Source organism: Alternaria arbusti, assembly GCF_024043155.1.
Source record: "Alternaria arbusti strain BMP 1465 chromosome Unknown scaffold_1, whole genome shotgun sequence".
Lineage (NCBI taxonomy): Eukaryota > Fungi > Ascomycota > Dothideomycetes > Pleosporales > Pleosporaceae > Alternaria > Alternaria arbusti.
In genome coordinates, this window is record NW_026249941.1 from 2,498,443 (window position 1) to 2,517,329 (window position 18,887).

The 18,887-nt window shown below is 51.8% G+C and overlaps 8 protein-coding genes across 8 annotated transcripts; 1 reads left to right on the forward strand and 7 right to left on the reverse strand.

Moving 5' to 3' along the window:
* Nucleotides 1–367: 367 nt before the first annotated feature.
* J4E86_000908 (uncharacterized protein) lies at nucleotides 368–1,144 on the reverse strand (the record flags this gene model as incomplete). Its single annotated transcript, XM_051441481.1, has 1 exon — nucleotides 368–1,144. One exon carries the CDS (start codon nucleotides 1,142–1,144, stop codon nucleotides 368–370), a length of 777 nt encoding a protein of 258 aa, XP_051307652.1.
* Nucleotides 1,145–1,685: 541 nt separating this feature from the next.
* Nucleotides 1,686–3,164, reverse strand: J4E86_000909 (uncharacterized protein; the record flags this gene model as incomplete). The annotated part of the gene is made up of 1 exon (XM_051441482.1): nucleotides 1,686–3,164. The coding sequence occupies one exon, from the start codon at nucleotides 3,162–3,164 to the stop codon at nucleotides 1,686–1,688; it is 1,479 nt and encodes a 492-aa protein (XP_051307653.1).
* Nucleotides 3,165–3,884: 720 nt separating this feature from the next.
* Nucleotides 3,885–5,052, reverse strand: J4E86_000910 (uncharacterized protein; the record flags this gene model as incomplete). The annotated part of the gene is made up of 4 exons (XM_051441483.1): nucleotides 3,885–4,279; nucleotides 4,339–4,554; nucleotides 4,607–4,921; nucleotides 4,980–5,052. 4 exons carry the CDS (start codon nucleotides 5,050–5,052, stop codon nucleotides 3,885–3,887), a joined length of 999 nt encoding a protein of 332 aa, XP_051307654.1.
* Nucleotides 5,053–5,498: 446 nt separating this feature from the next.
* J4E86_000911 (uncharacterized protein) lies at nucleotides 5,499–6,319 on the reverse strand (the record flags this gene model as incomplete). Its single annotated transcript, XM_051441484.1, has 2 exons — nucleotides 5,499–5,905; nucleotides 5,956–6,319. The coding sequence occupies 2 exons, from the start codon at nucleotides 6,317–6,319 to the stop codon at nucleotides 5,499–5,501; spliced, it is 771 nt and encodes a 256-aa protein (XP_051307655.1).
* A 1,752-nt stretch (nucleotides 6,320–8,071) lies between these two features.
* Nucleotides 8,072–9,174, reverse strand: J4E86_000912 (uncharacterized protein; the record flags this gene model as incomplete). The annotated part of the gene is made up of 3 exons (XM_051441485.1): nucleotides 8,072–8,503; nucleotides 8,557–8,801; nucleotides 8,853–9,174. 3 exons carry the CDS (start codon nucleotides 9,172–9,174, stop codon nucleotides 8,072–8,074), a joined length of 999 nt encoding a protein of 332 aa, XP_051307656.1.
* A 2,112-nt stretch (nucleotides 9,175–11,286) lies between these two features.
* On the reverse strand, nucleotides 11,287–12,225 carry J4E86_000913 (uncharacterized protein; the record flags this gene model as incomplete). The annotated part of the gene is made up of 3 exons (XM_051441486.1): nucleotides 11,287–11,508; nucleotides 11,556–11,976; nucleotides 12,032–12,225. The coding sequence occupies 3 exons, from the start codon at nucleotides 12,223–12,225 to the stop codon at nucleotides 11,287–11,289; spliced, it is 837 nt and encodes a 278-aa protein (XP_051307657.1).
* Nucleotides 12,226–12,819: 594 nt separating this feature from the next.
* On the forward strand, nucleotides 12,820–17,622 carry J4E86_000914 (uncharacterized protein; the record flags this gene model as incomplete). Its single annotated transcript, XM_051441487.1, has 4 exons — nucleotides 12,820–12,850; nucleotides 12,957–13,096; nucleotides 13,150–17,538; nucleotides 17,593–17,622. 4 exons carry the CDS (start codon nucleotides 12,820–12,822, stop codon nucleotides 17,620–17,622), a joined length of 4,590 nt encoding a protein of 1,529 aa, XP_051307658.1.
* Nucleotides 17,623–17,924: 302 nt separating this feature from the next.
* On the reverse strand, nucleotides 17,925–18,653 carry J4E86_000915 (uncharacterized protein; the record flags this gene model as incomplete). Its single annotated transcript, XM_051441488.1, has 1 exon — nucleotides 17,925–18,653. One exon carries the CDS (start codon nucleotides 18,651–18,653, stop codon nucleotides 17,925–17,927), a length of 729 nt encoding a protein of 242 aa, XP_051307659.1.
* Between the last annotated feature and the right edge of the window lie 234 nt (nucleotides 18,654–18,887).

Here is an 18,887-nt window from a genome sequence, read left to right on the forward strand (position 1 = left end):
TGGGTCGGCGATGCTAATACTATATAGTTGCTGTGGTATTGTGTCTTTGAGGGGTTGTGGTGTCGAGGAGCAGACCGATGCCTTTTACACTGCATAGTACACGTAAAGACTTCCATGTCGCTTCCAGACACCCTGGAAGCCGGCGAGATACTTCAAACCTTACTGAAGCCAGCGGCTGTCAATAAAGCGTAGTATCGACGAACGACAAGTGACTGGGAACTGACAGCTGCAATGCAGGGGATTGATCAAACGTTATGGTAGAATCTGGACGGGCTCTATATCTGATTTGCATGCCAATCGCGTTGGGTGGTATTCAACTGGCTCTAAATATGTCTGCCTGACTCTCTGCGGTACTTTCTCATTTTTCTCATTTCTTCCCAAGATCCTTCAGTACCCGTTGTGTAAGCTCATTGTTATCTTCCTTTTGAAAAGGACGCAAAGGTCGCTCCATACTATCCCCAACAGTCTTGGGTATCCAACCTTCTAGCACATTGTCACTTTGCTCCAAATTCTCCCTCATAAGCCACCGGCGACGGATCTCCGCACTAATACCGGTGTTCTGCCTGGCGCTGGACTCAGCGATGAGATGCACGGCTTTGACCAGCTTCTCGGAAGCTTCTCCGCCTGATATCATATGACGTGTCTTCTTTTTGAACATGAGATAAAAGTCCAAGTGCTGGTTGCAGTTACCTAGTGAAGTTTCTTTGATAGCTGTTTCGAATGCTGAAGGGAAGAAGCCCGCCATTTCCCAATCGATTATAGCAGCGAGCTCGTACAGCAGGCCATCTTGGGCTTGCCATCTTCTTACAAGCAGGTTTCGTGGTTCCAGGTCGTTGTGTGAGAAAACCACGTTTCCGTTGAGGGTTTTTAGATCCTGATCTGAAAGATGGATTTCACCTAATGCTGGTAACGCGGATTTGATGATAACACCGTCTCCGTCTAAGGACACCTCTATGCTGGAAGTAGCACAGTTTGTGTCTTGATGCTTAGCGACAAACAATGTGAGGAACCCGCGAATATCCTTAGCGAAACCAATTCTTGGACTGCCGAATTCAAGAGCTTGAACAGCATCTACCGGACTTGTATCGGGAATAAGGCATCGAGCGAGTTTACGTGGCTCTCTGACGTCTTGAATTGCATCCATAGCATTGACAAGATCATCGACCAAGAACGACTTTTGCGCGAGATCAAGGGATGGCCAAGCAGATTCCAGAGTCACAGTGTCAGTTACGAACTCAGTAACCGGTTAATCCACATTCTTTTTGTCTCCCGTTACTGCCTCCCCAAAAGCGAGTTGTTCGGGAACATATGTTGGAATTTGGACACGGGCTGCCTCTTGAATAGCAGAAACAATGGCGAGTGACCCAATTGACGCGTCAATCCGGACGATAACAGCGGGACTGTTTTCAAATTCTGCCTTGAATGTGCAGTTGGTGAAGGAGTTGGCCAGTACATCGATTGAAGTTGGTTGCGAGTCAGGGAAGATTGTCGAAATGACGGTGGCATCAGGAAGAAGTAGACGATTATCCATCTTCTAAAGGCTATTCCTGCTGAGGTAACGGAGGAGAATGTATGTCGTGCGACAAGGCGGTTCTTATATCGTGGCGAAGCCCCAGTGACCCACATCATCAGCGTAGCTGGCGTGTTTGTCTGCCCCTTCTGACCTGTCAAGCCATTTGTTTGCTCTACACCATGCTGGGTACTCCAAAATCCATATCTTCAAGGAAGGTTGATGGGTCAGCAAAACTGGCCCAGTCATCGAAAGCTACAAATGAATCTGAGGCGGGCTCCGTCAGAGCCTCGACAGAGGCGAGAGGAGTTGGATACGATGCCTGCAGTTTGCTTGTATTGGTAGGCCTAATCTCAAACGGAGGCTGATTTGCTGTCGGTGTGTTTGATGCCAGACACAAGAACTTCGTGTCGTAGAAAGATTTCGCCCACTTGGTCTTCGCAGACCACTTCGCAAAGGCTTCGTTTCTCAGGTTCAGACTATCAGGATGCGCCTGCGATACAGCATCATACCGTCGAGAAGCCTCGCCGAGAAGTGTCGAAAAGTCGACGAACTTTCTAAGAGCTTGGACATCCCAACCGTCCATCTCAATCAGGCTTGCTCGCACAAGCACAACAAAGATGTACGCAAACTGCGCGAAAACGCCGAATGGAACGACAAGATAGTCTTCGACGGGTAGTTCTAGGTATATCTCCGTGTACCTTTTGGCCGCGTCCATGCATTGCCACATTCCATCTAGTCGCTGCCGTAGGTCCGTCTCTTTGACTGTATGGGTGGCGAGATTCCCGAATGAGCGTTCCCAGATCGCAGTTCGGGTACAGGCTTGCTGCAAACGCGACACTATCGCCGTCGCTGCGTTTCCAGACGCTAGCGCAGCCCTTTCGAGGTCACTCAAGAACGATTTGGCATACAGTTGCACCGGAGCATGCTCGCAGTCGGTAGCCATGGCTTCTTGCATGATGCGCTGGCTCTGCGCTAGCTGTACGAGCAAAAGATCGCTTTCGTATTCTCGAGCTTGCGTCAGTACCTCGACGCAAGCTGTATGCCATGGAGTCCAGTTAAGGTTGTCGATCTTCCGGAAGGATGTAAATATCTGTGAGGTTAGATAGAACGTTCCGAGAACTGCACGTCGCTCATCGTTCGTTACGACCTTTGCCGGCTGTGGTACGCCATGCGCTTGTGACGCTGCCATCAGAGCCGCCTTTTCACAAAATCCTGGCGCGCGATCGATATCTAGATCATGAGCGAGCGCCATGGTAAGGTGTAGAAGTACTGTGTGGCTTGGTGGCGCGAAGAGATGCGGATTATACCAGTTTCCAATCACTAGCATACCCTGTAGCAGATCGAGTGATTTCTCACCATTGATCAACACCCTCTCCGAGATTTCTCGTATAAGACTCTTGACCATGATCTGTTGAGCTGCGGTATCATGGAAGAAAGCTGCTGTCTTGATAGCCTGCAACAAGAACGGCTTGTTCTTGGCCAAGCTCGAAACATCGGTACCAGTTGGGAACACCACAAAAGGCATATGAGGTGCCATCAGTCTCTGGTAGCGATCGAATAAAATATGGGTATTGGTTTCGTTCGTTTCTGTCGATGCGTGGTCGAGATCGTCTATCTCCAGCGTTGCGTCACGGGCAGAGGCAGTAGTCATGACAGATCCGGTAGCGCTTGGGGTAATGGTCAGTGGCGTCTGATACATAACGTTACTCTTCTCATGTAATCTTGTCGCCTGCTGCAATGCAGGAGTATGTATTCCCGATTCTGAAGATTCTTCTGGCGCATGCTTGTTGGCCAGAGCTTCAGTGATATCTGCAAGCTGTGTCTCAAGATGCTGTAATTGAGCGGATCGTCTACTTATAGTTTAGCATCGTGAACCCGGAAATTCAATGCCGCTCGAACTTGGCTCACGTCATTCTTTTTGCCTTGCTTCTGCGTTTCGTTGGCTCACGAGTCTGGCAAACCTTATGTAGTCGTGTACATCTAAGAACATGTTAAGCTTTGTGAACCCATTCGATATGAGCTTGAGAATTGAGGACTCATGCTAAATGGTCAGTCATGCTGTAGCCACTAACCTTTCGCAGTTGCTGTTCCCTGAACGCCTCACACATTTGCTCTTCGCCCTAGCACAGACTGCACAGGATCCATGATGTGCATGAGTCGTGTTTTGCGAGGTGGCTGTTACTTCTTCAGATTCTTCGTACGCTGAACTCATTGCGACTAAGACGTAGCAGTAAGGTTTTGAGACCTTGTGAAGCAAGGATAATGATGGGGATAATGAAGTTGATGGCAATAGGTAAATCGACGCAGCAATATCTCCGTCCGTCTAAACTCCGAAATCTGCAGTATGACAACATCAAATTCGGCTCAACTTTCAACCGTTGAGCAGCTTCTCATGCGCTCCTCCATATCTTTTACCTGCGACAGGAAAAATCTCCTGGGCTTTTCGAAGGTCTTCCATATCCTCATCGGTCAATTCTAACAGCTTGCTGTTCAGGGTAACGCGTTCGATGTTGGTAGACCCTGGAATGGGAATCGCCCCTTGCCGCGCCACCCAAGCGAGAGCGACTTGTGCCGACTTGAGGCCTTTGCTCTGGGCAATCTTCTCCACGGCCTCGGCAAGTTTATAGTTCTGATCGAACGCTTCAGGTTGAAAGCGATCGAACATCTTCGGACGAAAATCGTTGGGCGAAAGATCATCGAGCGACTTGAAACTGCCCGTGAGCCAGCCCCGACCGACCGGACTGTACGCAATCACAGGGATCTCGACTATATTGCTGTTATCAGCGTGGGATCTTTGAGGGAAACTTTTTCGCCATAAGACATACGTTCAAAGCATGCTTCCATGATTCCGTTGTGAAGAGGATCGGGTGTGAACAGACTCAGCTCAATTTCTACGGCTGAGATGGGGTGAACGGCATGAGCTTTGCGAATGGTGTCTGCATTGACTTCAGATAGTCCAATGCCCCCGATCTTACCCTCTTTGACCAGCTCAGCCAAAGCTTTGATGGATGTTTCAACAGGCGTGTCGGGGTCGATGCGTGCTGGCATTTCATCAGTTGTTGCTACAAGATCAACTTGCCGACGTGCTCATACCCATCTCGAAGATATCAATGGATTTCGCGCCCCCTAGCCCTTGCAGAGCCTGCTCAACAGATGCGCGAATAGCCTCTGGGCTGCCTACTGGGCCTGTTCCATGATTGAAGGCCCCCTTGATGTTGAGGATGATCTTTTCAGCATCCTGGGGGTATTTTTCGAAGTAGTAGCGCATCAGATGTACGGAGTTTGACTCCGGCGTGCCATAGTGAAGACCTCCGTTCCATAGGTTTGCACCCTGATCTAATGCGGCCTTCAGCAGACTAACTTGATGCTCGCGCTCGAATTGAGGAAATGGAGCAGGAAGAGTCAAGCCTGAAGAGTCTGTTGTCAGTAGGTTGCGTCTGGAATGCTCAGGCGGCGTGGAACGGACCTAACATTCCGAGCCCGACAGGGCCCACTGGCTTGCCGCACACGCGTGTAGCTGCTGCTCTTCCAATACTCATGACGGGCGATAAACAGTAAAAGAAGCCTTGCAGGCTGTCAAGTTAATAGTAAGGGAGGATCTGATTGAGATAGATGATACGTATGGCTGGTAACAACGACCATGCTCTTATAGCTTTATTCTGAACGGTGCTGCGAGCCACAACACCGTCCGTCCCCGCTTCTCGAACATGCATGATTCGGCGTCATTTCAATCTTATGAGAAAGTAGGAAGCGATTGTTGTTGCGCCGTTCCCGGTCCCCGTTGGATATTTGTGTGGCTTGCTGGAGAGGGAACGGAACACTGCGACCGCGCGGTGGCAGCTTGGTGGGCAGTCGGCGCTTCGGGCGTTATTTGAACCTCCGCCCCCGTTCGAGCGGCGGCTCAGCACCCACCTAGCACCCAACCTCAACACACAATAAGTACATGTTACGGTCCTCCTCAATCGCAAGCAGGCGATTCCCAAAATCAGACCATTGAGAACTTGTTGTTCTTGTCATACACCATAACCCTCAGCAGCATACTCGCAGGATCGTCATCCGCATCTGGCTTAATTACCAGATTCTCCAACAGAACGAAGCCCATATGCTGGTACAATGGAAATCCCATCGGACTTGCCTCAAGGCCTACGTCAATGCCAGCAGCCAGAGCCTGATCAACACCCCATTGAGTGAGCGCAGTGCCCGCACCGCGCCGACGATAGTCTGGATGGGTTGCAAGCAGAACGAGGTAGTAATTCTGAGGATACATCTTCTCCCAATATTTCGAGTGGGTGTAGTTCAGCGCTTGCTGAAACGCGATCATGCGCTTCGGATCGCCATCACGCCGCCTGAACTCCTTTCCTATGGCCCAGTTCTCTATAAAGGTGATGTAACCTGTCATTGCTCAGTATTGTGTTCATCGAGGTTCGCGCGTGCATGCTCACAGTGTAGCGCGTTGAACACGCCCTTACTCCACAGGTTCGTCAGAGCCTGTGTCAGCATACTCTTCCCATTTCTCTCCCATAATGCGAACGCGATTACTGTCGCTACTGCTTCTCCGCGATCTTCGCGTTTTTCCTCTAATGACGCGACTTCTTCAGCCACGATGAGCGTGATTTTGGGATGGTAAAGATAATGTTTGAACACTTGCAACCAAAAGAATTGACTGTCATCAGGATACTGGCGCCTGTACCTCCAGATGAATTCGAACCCCGGGTCATCAGGTAGACTAGCGAGGGCAACCGTCGTGACACGAGGGACGTCGCGAAGTTCAGCAAGCCTGACCCTGAAGGACGGTGTTGGCGACATGCTGTTTGAAGCTGGGCGGACGGCCGCCTGAGCTGGGGCGAACCCCTCATTTTATCGCTAAACAAAAGCCGCGGTACAGTACGCGGTTGGATCTATAGGATCTTTCTGCTTCTCAGGCCTGCCACAGTATGTGTAGGTGGTAAGACGGAGCTGCAGCCACCTGATTGCAAGTCCGAGATGATAGGCTGACAAGGTCCACGGAGACTTGAGGAAGGGGTGACCGCGTGCACGGGCCATGCAGCCTGCCGCTCCCCATCGATTGCCTCTGCCGCATTTTCCGCACGACATCAATGTGAAGATGTCGGTATGGGATCGACTCTCTGTTGAGCTCGTTGATGAGGTAGCGTTCTTCGTCTTCCGATTCGATACTGTAGGCTAACGAAAGGTCCAGATTTTCTCCTACCTTGCAAGGCCCGTGACTGAACCCCGGTATTCATGGGACGAGAGATGGCTTATCCACGATTTTGATTACATGTGTGGCCTCGGCAGCTATGACTACCCACATGTGCTTCACCGGGAGCTGGAGCTTCGGCTAGTCTGTAAAGCCTTCGACCACGCTATGACCCGTCTCTACTTCCAACATAAATATGCGACATTCCGCACCTGGGAGAACACAGCTACCTCGAGACTTCAGAAATACATCTTAGAAGAAGGTGCTAAGTTTGCGCCTTGCATAAAGCGCTTACAGATCATGTTGTCTGAATCAAGACTGAGCCCAGATGGATTGTTCGAAAAAAGAGACGTCGAAAATAATCCGGGGCTGGCTGGAAAGTTGGCCCTTTTGGTCGCGAACACGTCTGCCTTTGTCCCTCGGATCGAAGAGGCTGTCTCTAAATCACCAACGCTAAAACGCCTTGTTGTTACGCTCGAAGAAAATTGGCGTAGCGCACCGTTGGAAGTTGATCAGAGAGACGATGAAGACTATGGCCTCAAGCTTGATCTTGACTTCCTGCAGCTCATTCGTAGCAACATCGCGAGCATATTCTCCTCGCCACGCGTACATCTTCCTTTGCTTGCTTATCTTCGACTGACGCTGCCCTCAGCATACGACATTGCGACCATTGGCGCTTGTATTCGGGACGAGATGGCCATGCAACTGCGACATCTCTTTCTGGAATTCATCGATGGGACAGGGCCTGGCGGTGATCGCGCGTACGACTTTGACGAGAGATCGATTAACGACGAACATGGAAGCCCGCTCTACTCCAACCTGCAAACGCGTTTTCCAAATACGGATTACATGGACGGCATATGCACTTTAGTGTCACGTTGCCGCAATCTCGAATCTCTTGGCTTGAAAGGGACTCAGTACTGCAACCTAGAATCGCTCGTCTGGCGACCGACTAAGGGGCTTAAAAGCTTGTACCTCCACCGTACGAGAACGCCTTCTTCAGTCGTACTTGCTCTCCTGTCCCCGTCCACCGGTATCTCGGAGTCATCGTCGACCTCTAGAATTGTTTCGGTGGAGTTTTCAGACGTGGACCTCCACGGAAGTGCATGGAGCACGATCTTTGATCACTTGGGATCTAGTCCGCTACTCGCCTACGTTGATGTGAAGGACATTCCGATAGGGAGGAGTGACCAACGGAGCGTATTCAATATGATAAGCAAGGTTGATGCTCGGGAAGGTTACTTGGGTGAGGATCTGCAGGACCTATACCGGGAGTATTTTTGAATAGAGAAAGTAATGGCTGAGGTTATAGAGTACATGCGTGCTATTACTCATATCTGGCTTGGCCAAATACAATCTGTTCAGAAAGCTAGGGTTTGTCCCGCCTCTTTAGTGACAACCGCTTTAACGTTCGCGCTGCCCAATAGTTCGTACTTGTAGGGCAAGCTTTGCGCATTTAGCGTACCCTTGGGAGCTGTATTGGCGCTCTGCCCACCAAACAACACGTCCTCCACGACTGCATACCCATCTTCCGCGCTACTCTCCGTGTACACCATCTTCTTGCCACTGTTCTCAAAAACCGAACTTTGAACCAGGGCTTGCGCACCCATGCGGGTGTTCACACCTGTAGACTGCTCGTTGTAGTAGTTATTGAAGATGTGCGCTGTGCCGAATCGGAGCAACGGGCCGCGACTGTTGACACGGTAGAAGTGGTTGTTCGCGTATGTCACGCGGAGGTGGCCAGTGTCTTCGGCGGCGTTCTTGTCGGAATGGCCTACTAAGGTGCCTTTGGACTGTGCTGCATTAGCCAATGTGTAGTTTCGTGAAGATGAACATGAGGACGTACATGGTTGTGAAAGTAGGTGTTGGAGATGGTTACGAAGTCTGCAGCGTGCGAAAGATCTACCAGACCATCGTAAGTGTCCTTGCCAATAGTCTCGTCACCGTAGTAGTCGCAATGATCGACCCATACATTGGTGGAGAGTTGAATGGTAGTGGCATCGCCATACTCAGCGAGTACCTTGCCGATCTTCATGTTGCGTACGATGACATTCTTCTGGCCCAGAATCGTGAGACCAATTCCAGTCAAGGCTGTAAAGTGTAAGTCAGGGCTCATGCAGCTTAGAAGGGCTAATCACATACAACTTCCAGTCTTCCCGATGATGGTCTTATCAGAGCCGACCTGTACTTTTGCAGCACCACTGATGGCTCCCTGAACTACGATATTCAAAGGTCCGGAAGAGTTGGCCGCGGCCGAGAGCTGGGGTAAGGTGCTAACAGTTGTAGTAGGACCACCGGCTCCCCCCTTTGTCCCACCATTTGCCATCGCGAAACCAACATTAGCAGCATCTGTAATGCTAGCCCTCTTCTCCAAGGCTCTTGCTGGTGTGTCCTGATAAGTTGGGGTAGGCGATGCTGTGACTGCAGCCACCGCAACGAGTAGAAAGGAGGTAGAAAGTTTCATGTCTGGTACTTGCTGCGATGTAAGATGATAGTGCTTGGTCGTTCTGGCAAGACTCATATATACTTCGAAGCTCCATTATGTACAACACGTCGGCGTTTGGACCGCAATAATTTTCGCTGATCATATCCGTGAAGCTTAAGGAGTGGCTTGATCTCCACCGACTTCATATAAACAATGAGCCCTCTTAGGTGGGATTCGATGGCAAATGTCGCCGCGGAAACGCCTGAATACATGGAGTAACATGAATCATTCCGCGTGACCAATTTGGAGCTCGATTGGGTAGTTTGAACGTGCATCACGGCTGTGGCCGAGCGTTGGCTGATGCATGCGAAACATATCGGTCCGGAGAAACCCCTGGTTGGAGGAAGTTAGCTGAATCCGGTGACCCCAGATTTGCATCTATCTAGCATCACAATGCCATGTCTGGGGAATATTGTTAGCCTAAGGAATGTTGCGGGGAATACAACGCATTGATAATGTTGATGTTGAAAGAATTTGCTTGTGGATGATGCGCATGGTCGTAATCTGATTTTGGTGTGAATTAACATCGCGACATCGACCCCGGCACCAGAACTGAACACGACTGCAACGATTGAGGTATCCTCAATCTTCAAACCCAGGCACGGTTTTCGTAATCGGCGTTAGTACCTCCAACCATGATGTTCCCATTGCCATTGGCAACCGCAAAACCAGCGCAACTGTGATCAAGTCTCGTGCAGCCGTCAATGACAGCCAAGACACTCCATGCAAGATCGATGCTACGCCATGCAAGTCAGATTCGTTCTTCTTGATAGTCGATTTTGCGGGGTAAAAGAGCGAAGATAAGCATACCAGTAACTACTCTCACGTTGACCCGTTGTACTTATACCAACGACAACGCCATTGAACCCGTGCCAACACACCGTTCTCGGTTCTCTACTGTCGAACTCACAGAGAGTTTCGCCGAGGATCCGGAGATAATTGAAGCAAGAAATGAGATTGTTGACGTCTGTGTAGGATCCATCTTCCGGGCCGCACACCAGTGTATTGTCTGAGGTGACAGTTTGAGCTGCAGAGTGTTAGATGATGTCTACTTGAGACTGCGACAGGTACTTGGAAGGATACGCGCTCACCGCTGGAACCTCGGACTATTGGCCACTCAAGTAGGTCAGCTGTAGTAAGATTCAGAGACGCTAGAGACGGGAAACCTGGTCCCGGGGTAAGTTCGGAGTGCTCGTCTGGGATTGCATTTGAACAGTTTCCGAGCGTTAAGAGGAAGACAATGGGAAGACAATTTCTGAAAAGCATGGTGGACAGAGATGCGCCTCGAACATGCCAGCGTCTGGATGGGCCTCGAATATATCCTGTTACGCAATAGCTGTGTTTCCGTCAAGTTTACGCTATTTGTTGCCCTGGCCATGGTGTGATTGCTGCAAAACTTGATCGTCGCTTTCCTGTACACGGTGCATAGGTTAGCTTCGGGTACGACTGACATGAAAGAATTAAACGTACCAGGCAGAATGTCAAAAAACGCTTATCAATGTGTCATCTGCTTGTTGTACAGGATGGTAGACCGATTTCGCACGAAGTTACTGCGCGTGGGCGCTATGGATTGTTAGCCATGCGATCACAAATCAGCACATGCACCTGAGGAACGCGCGTAACATCCCGATGGAATAAAAGACGCACAAACACAATTACATGTGTGTCGTGACAATGTTCGGCTCCCGTGATTGTGAACGACTGCGGTTCATGTCAACGGGTACTCTGCCGTTGCAGTCGTACCAAAATACCTTCCAAATATCCGTCCAATTGAAACGACGCAAGAAAAAGGCAGTGGAATGGCGCTCGGATAGGTGTTGGATACGAATTTTAGTAAAAGACGGTGGATTCAGAAACAACCATGCGAGTGGGGATAATGTGATGCGACGTATAGATGGCTGTACAATAGATGTGATATATCAAATCAGCTCGTGCTGACAAGTGTCATGCCTCAACACAGTGACCAGGTGAATCCAGGGAAGCGATCGCTGCCCGCGGAGTAGTAAGCATCCCTATCAACCAGGAACGAGCGCCATCGCGCCAAATAACAAAACAATGCAGGTGCAGTGGGAATGCAGTACCAACATGTGTCTACCTATCTCTGCCTAGTCTTTCCTCGTAGTCATCCACCAATTCGTATGCCGGCCTAAACTTCGGCTTCGAGGCGCCTGTCCCATTCCCAGTCTGGGGTACTTGTTGCGTAGACGGCTGGCGTACGAGCTTTGGGTTTGGGTGAGTATCAGTAGTGCCCCCTAATGAGGTATATCCGCGGTCGTATAGCGAGCAGTAAGGTATGTTGAGGAAACGTATAAACTGAAGAAGTCAGTAAGCAAGTGATACAATGTGTGCATTGCGCGTACGGTCCATATATCCACATAGTGCCAGTCTATGACAGGATGTATCCGCACAAAGGCTGGCCACCCGGAGTCGGTCGGGTCAAAGAACTTCAGATGTTGGCCATGCGGATCCGTCCGCCGTGTCCCCACCAGGATCGCCTTGACAGATGGCGTGTCTTTCAAGTAGTCGGCGAAGGCAGCCTTCATGGGTTTCGCGTATTCTAGCAAGGCGAGCCAATATATCTTGCTACTATGCGCGACGAACTCCTCGACCTCGGGGAAGGGATGTGCGTCCTGTATGTACACGCATTGTACGGCGGTTTCGATGCTGGACGAGGGATTTGGGGTCTGCGTAAGACCCCGCCTGTGCATGGCGCAGAGGTATAGTATAAGAAGAACTAAACAGTCTTTGCCGCCATTATACGATAAAGACAGCTCTGGTAGACTACGTAGCTGTCAGTCCCTAGCTTCCGCACGCCGCCTACATGGTCAGCACCAACCTGTACTTCTCCAAAGCCTCTCCTATGACCCTCAGCGAGGTTCGCGTCTGATCCTGCACATTCTTGACGCGATCAGACACATCTGTCGCGTCGAGAAACGTGACTATGCGGTCATTGATGCGCGTGCATAGCTCGTCGAAGGGCAGCGGGGTATCGGAGACAAGGGGATCTGAAAATCCGGAGGCGGTATTCATTGCAACAAAAGTGCGCTAATCACGACATCAGATGCAGATGTAGGCGATTACGGTAGGGGTAGTGTCGACGATTGGCCGTACGGGGGTGCTGGTTCATGCCATGATGCGTGTGTCGGCCGTGCCAGGAGAGGCGAACAGGTGGAGGTAGCCGGTGCCTTATCGATAAGCGGAATGGATCCTCGGCACATCTCCATGCGGCAAGGCGGCGGCTGCCTCACCTGGCCACTCAGGCAGCGGACAGTAAGCATCGCAGCGGCCATCGGACGGGGCTCCACCACGAGATGCACCATGGGAGAAATTCGGTCTTGAGTCTCGCGTCGAGCTTTACAAGGCGATCTAGGCTGATTGATTACACCGAACGCGCATCTATGATGGTCTGATTCGCCGCTCTTCGGCCCTCGCCCCAGACCCTGACTTGCACTAAAGAATTGCGTGCTTTCGGCACGCGTTGTCATGACCTCTTAAAGGGAATTTTTCCACTGCCGTTGCCGCTGACTATGAGGACTGTCGCCGACGGTCCGAAGTATTACTACTGCTCGTCTCCCTCGTAGACATTTCCTTACTGTTACCGTCAACCCTGAATTCGCAGTCAATATGGGGTCTATCTCGACTGCAGGAGAGGCTGGTACGTCCCCGCAACCATTCGCCCCACCAATGCCTTACCCCAGCATGTCGCCATGGGAGAGTAGTGGGAGGCTGCAAATGCACATACTGACCTGCATGCTGTGTAGTGGCCCGAATTGCCCACCTGGCCTCCGACGTGATCGTATCGGTCGTCCCTTCCTTCACAACCGAGTCCGAGTTCTCTGAGCCTCTGCGGGGACTTCAGAAGCACAACGCGCCCAGCGTTGTTTGCAAGACACAGCCAGAGGTGTGTTCGCATGCTCGTTATAAGTAGCCAACCCGTACTAATAATCTCTCCAGGTCCTCACTGTCCGCCAAAATGCCGACCCTCTGCTCTCCGTCTTCCAGCCCATCCGCTCGGGCAAGCTCACCAGCGTCACCACAACCTCGTCCATTCTCGTAAAGTCGATACCGCATCTTTACAAGCTCGCACAATACCCCGTCGTCCTCCACGTATCAGTGGCACCCTCGGGCTTCCCTGACTTCTCCGACATCACCTCCATTAGACAGTCTGGATTCGCCTTCATCCAATCCGAGACACTACAGGAGTTGCAAGATCTTGCTCTCACTGCCCATGCTTTGGCTATCAAGTCAGGCAAGGGTGTTATCCACTTCTTCGATTCGGGCGCGACCGCTTTCAAGAAGACTGTTGAGGTAGAGGATGCCGGCCTGGTCCGAAGCGTCATCGACCTGGACGCGGTGGCGGCATACCAAAACACCAAGTCGGAGGAGACCACACTCTACGCCGACGATGGCAGGAACCCGACACTGTCCTTCGCTCGGAGTCAGGCTGTCAATGCCGCTCCAGCAGCAGCGCCTGTCAGCCTTCCCGAGCATCCCAAGTCGCTTCCTGCATCGGAGAGGAACAGCCAACGCGCCGATTCTTCTTCTGGCTCGTCGCAGCGCGATGCTAGCACCAGCGGTGCGTCAGTGTCCTCGGCAACCACAGTGGAGTCATTGATCTCCAAGCCCGTTTCCTCCGAGGATATCTACCGTTTCGCCACACAGATTTGGGGAACCATCCGCGATGCCACCGGACGAAGCTACGATGCCTTTGCTTTCTCTGGCACTGGTAACGAGGAAGCCGCCATCTTCCTCTTTGGTGCCGACACTGCCGTCTGGGCTACCGAGTTGGACAGCGTGGAGGAGACCAAGGCATACGCGAACACAGCCGTCATCACAGCCAGGCTATACCGTCCCTGGTTGGGTGCGTCCCTTGCCCCCTTGCTTCCCCGGTCGCTTAAGAGGATCGCGGTGCTAGAGCAAGTTCGACGAAAGACTACCCGATGGGGCCCTGTACTGCTCGACCTTCTGATGTCGCTTAAGTCGACCGGTGGCGCCTCTCCTACGGTTGTAGGATACCAACTTGGCTACATTAACGAGGACACTGTGTCGCAAGCAATGCGCGGCGTTTACCAGAACTTGATGAGCGAGACGCCTGTACAAAACCTCGTCATCGGCAACCTCGATGGACCGGAGCCCCAGGCTATTAAGGTCGAGCAACCAGGGTTAGAGAACGCCTACATGAAGATCTTGAACCAGGTCTTTGGTGAGAAGCTTCACATTGCTAACCAGCTTGGTTCGCAGCACGCCGGTATCTCCAACGAGATCTCCTCCACCCCAGAGTACGGATTCGGCTCGCTAGTAGCGCGCAAGGAACATCGTCAGCGATTCGTGGATGAAGCTGCGGCTGCTTCCAAGGAGAACGCTTTCACCACACAAGCGCCCAGGGAGTGGCTGTCGAAGTGGGCACTAAACGCCGATGATACCGACAAGGCTAACGACCTGGCCTCTGAGGTCATCGCACGCCTGGGTACTGACGGCTCGCCCGCTGCCAGTCAGCTGTTGTCATCAAAGAAGCTGTTCTACAAGGAATCACCATGGCTGATTGGCTCCGACGCCTGGGCGTACGACCTGGGTAACTCTGGTGTACACCACGTCCTTGCCTCTGGCGAAAACGTCAACATGCTCATCGTCGACTCAACACCATATTCCGAGCGCGCAGCCGCTGACGCTGCGAGGCGGAAGAAGGACATTGGTCTGTACGCAATGAACTTCGGCAACGCTTACGTAGCATCGGTCGCTGTATACAGCTCCTACACCCAGGTTCTTGAGGCTATGATCGAGGCTGACAAATTCAACGGTCCCTCCGTCGTGCTTGCTTACCTGCCGTACGAGAAGGAGAACGACACGCCCCTGACTGTCTTGCAAGAGACCAAGAAGGCTGTTGACCTTGGTTACTGGCCATTGTACCGATGGGACCCACGCGCCGAGGAGAAGGGTGAAGAGAACTTCAAACTTGACTCGGAGCGAATCAAGAAGGAGTTGGAAGAGTTCCTGTCTCGTGACAACTACATGTCTCAGGTCATGAAGAGACATCCTGAGTTCTCATCCAACATCTCTGGATCCTACGGAACCGAAGTCAGGCAACTGCAAAAGCGCAAGGCCAAGGATGCTTACAGCAAGCTTCTTGAAGGACTTCAGGGCGACCCTATGACCATTCTATTCGCTTCCGACAACGGTAACGCTGAGAACCTAGCCAAGCGTCTAGGAAATCGCGGCAAGGCTCGTGGTCTCAAGACTATGGTCATGGCTATGGACGACTTCCCACTCGAAGATTTGCCTAACGAGCAGAATGTCATCCTGATGACTAGTGTAGCTGGACAAGGAGAGTTCCCTCAGAATGGTCGCACGTTCTGGGAGACCGTCAAGGACTCTACGGATCTGGATCTTGCAACAGTCAACTTTGGTGTCTTCGGTCTCGGTGACAGTCACTATTGGCCACGCAAGGAGGACAAGATCTATTACAACAAGCCCGCAAAGGACCTACATGCTCGTCTGCTCACTCTCGGTGCTAAGCCTTTGGCCGAGTGTGGTCTTGGAGATGACCAAGACCCAGACGCTTACCAGACTGCGTACTCTGAGTGGGAGCCAAAACTCTGGGAGAAGCTTGGTGTTGCCAACGTCGAGAATCTACCTGAGGAACCGGCGCCGCTGACCAATGAGGATATGAAGGCCGCTTCCAACTTCCTCCGAGGAACCATTGAGGAGGGTTTGGCCGACACCAGCACCGGCGCCATCTCTGCAAGCGATCAACAGCTCACCAAGTTCCACGGAACCTACATGCAAGATGACCGTGACCTTCGCGACCAACGCAAGGCCCAGGGTCTCGAGCCAGCATACTCCTTCATGATCCGCTGCCGACTACCTGGTGGTGTCTCGACGCCGAAGCAATGGCTACAGATGGACGAGATCAGCACGAAGCTCGGTAACGAGACCATGAAGCTGACCACTCGCCAAACCTTCCAATTCCATGGCGTCGTGAAGGGCAAGCTCAAGCCGGCTATGCAGGCTATCAACAAAGCCTTGATGACCACTATCGCGGCTTGCGGTGATGTCAACCGAAACGTCATGTGCAGCTCTCTCCCAACTCAGTCGAAGTACCATGGCCAGGTTCAGAACATTGCGCAGAAGATCAGTGACCACCTTCTTCCTTCTACCACCGCCTACCACGAAATTTGGCTGGAGGATGATGAGACAAAGGAGAAGCGCAAGATCGCCGGTGAAGCCGTCCAGGACCACGAGCCACTCTATGGCCCTCTCTACCTCCCGCGAAAGTTCAAGATCACCATTGCCATTCCACCTCACAACGACACCGATGTTTACGCTCACGACATCGGTCTCATTGCCATTAAGGGTGAGGACGACAACCTCGTAGGTTTCAACCTACTTGCTGGTGGCGGTATGGGTGTGACGCACAACAACAAGAAGACTTACCCGCGAACTGGAAGCATGTTCGGCTACGTTGCAGCCGACCAAGTGCACCTTGCTTGCGAGAAGATCATGCTCGTCCAACGTGACCACGGTGACCGCAAGAACAGGAAGCACGCCCGTCTCAAGTACACCATTGATGACATGGGTATCGATGTTTTCAAGGGAAAGGTCGAAGAGCTCTGGGGACAGAAGTTCGACGAGCCCAGACCTTTCAAGTTCCAAAGCAACATCGACACCTTTGGCTGGCAGAAGGACGAGACTGGTCTCAACCACTTCACTTTCTTCATTGAAAACGGCCGCATTGAAGACACTGCTGACTTCCCAATGAAGACTGGTCTGATCGAGGTGGCGAAGGTACACAAGGGCGAGTTCAGGTTGACTGGTAACCAGCACTTGATCTTGGCCAACGTCGCCGACGAAGACCTGCCTGCTATGAAGGAGCTGCTCAAGAAGTGGAGGCTTGACAACACCAACTTCTCTGCAATGAGGTTGTCCAGTTCCGCCTGTGTTGCGTTCCCCACTTGTGGTCTTGCTATGGCTGAGTCTGAGCGTTACCTACCTGAGCTGATCTCCAAGCTCGAGGGCACGCTCGAAGAGTCTGGGCTACGACAAGACAGCATCGTCATGCGCATGACTGGTTGCCCTAACGGTTGCGCACGTCCATGGCTTGCTGAGATTGCTTTCGTCGGCAAGGCTTATGGCGCGTACAACATGTACCTTGGTGGTGGCTACCACGGTCAAAGACTGAACAAGCTTTACAGGAGCTCGATCAAGGAGGAAGAGATCCTTGAGATCCTGCAGCCTATGATCAAGCAATACGCTAAGGAGAGGAACGAGGGTGAGCACTTCGGTGACTTCGTCATCAGGAAGGGCTACATCAACGAGACCACTCATGGAACAAACTTCCACGACAACGTAAGTTCCGAGGAATCAGACCATTCATGAGATGCATTGCTAACACTCTCATAGACTGCGGAAATGGAGTCAGATGGCGAGTAAGCCTATCAGCTCAGTGTGAAGTTGGAGGTCTTATTGGATTTTGTCGCATCTCGTCGCTCTTATGAAAATTTATGAACATTTTCTGGCGTTACCTGGAGAGGTCTAAGCGGTTGGGAAACGTCTTGTCTATACTTTATGACTTATCGCATGATCAAAAGGAATGAATGATACCATAGCATATTCAATGCTTCTGTTCGTAGCTTTAAGTTCCGTTGGCTTTCGATCTGATGTTTGATCTTGCGATGATTTCTGACCCTCCGCCTAGCACGAAAACAGCTGGCTTGAGTGCGAGACTTCCCTTCTTACGGGCTCAGCCTCTCAATCTTCCACTCTGCCCCCTTCATCTTCTCGGTGTTGTCCTCTCCACCAACCTTCCGGTAAACAAAACGATCATGTAGTCGACTTGGCCGTCCCTGCCAAAACTCCACCATATCCGGCACAATTCTCAGCCCGCCCCAAAACTCCGGCACGGGGATCTTATCCTTGCCATCGAACCTCTTCTCCACATCCTCTACTCTCTTCTCTAGCTGCTCCCTACTTTCAATCACACTACTCTGCTGACTTGCCCACGCGCCAATCCTTGAACCGCGAATCCTCGTATCGTAATAAACCTGCGACTCCTCGTTCGTAAGCCGCTCTACCGTTCCTTCGACACGAATTTGACGCTCCAGTTCGCGCCAGTGGAAAGTCAACGCCGCATGAGGATTGCTTCGTATGTCGCTCGCCTTGCGACTTGTATCGAAGTTTGAGTAGATGACAAAGCCGCGCTCGTCCAGCTCTTTCATGTAGAGCGTGCGTGCTGAGACTCTTCCACTTGGTAGTTCTGCGGTGGATAAGACGACGGTTTCGGGCTGGTAGACGTTGTTGGCCTGGGCTTCCTGGAACCACTTGTGGAACTGGTCGGTTGGCGAGGGGAGGAGGTCCTCGCGGTCTAGTGCGCCTTTGTTGTATTGGGTTGCATGGCCGGGGTCTTCGGAGTTGCTTGTTGGTGCGAAGATCTTCTTCGCTGACTCGGTGGCTGAGTGCAGCATGCTTTTTGGCTGGTGTTGAGGATGTTGTGCAAAGAAGGGTGATGCGAAGTAGCGTATGGAACTCGTAGTTGGGACGGTTCTCGGATATCTGTTGAGGATGCTTGTACACCTGGATGCGAGCATTGGTTACTTCAAGCTGTGGTGGAGGTTTGATACGTTGACTCACTTCGTGGCGTGATCTGAGCGATGCAGTGCTCGGAATGAGTCCTCTCACGATCGGAACGAAGTGGGGTG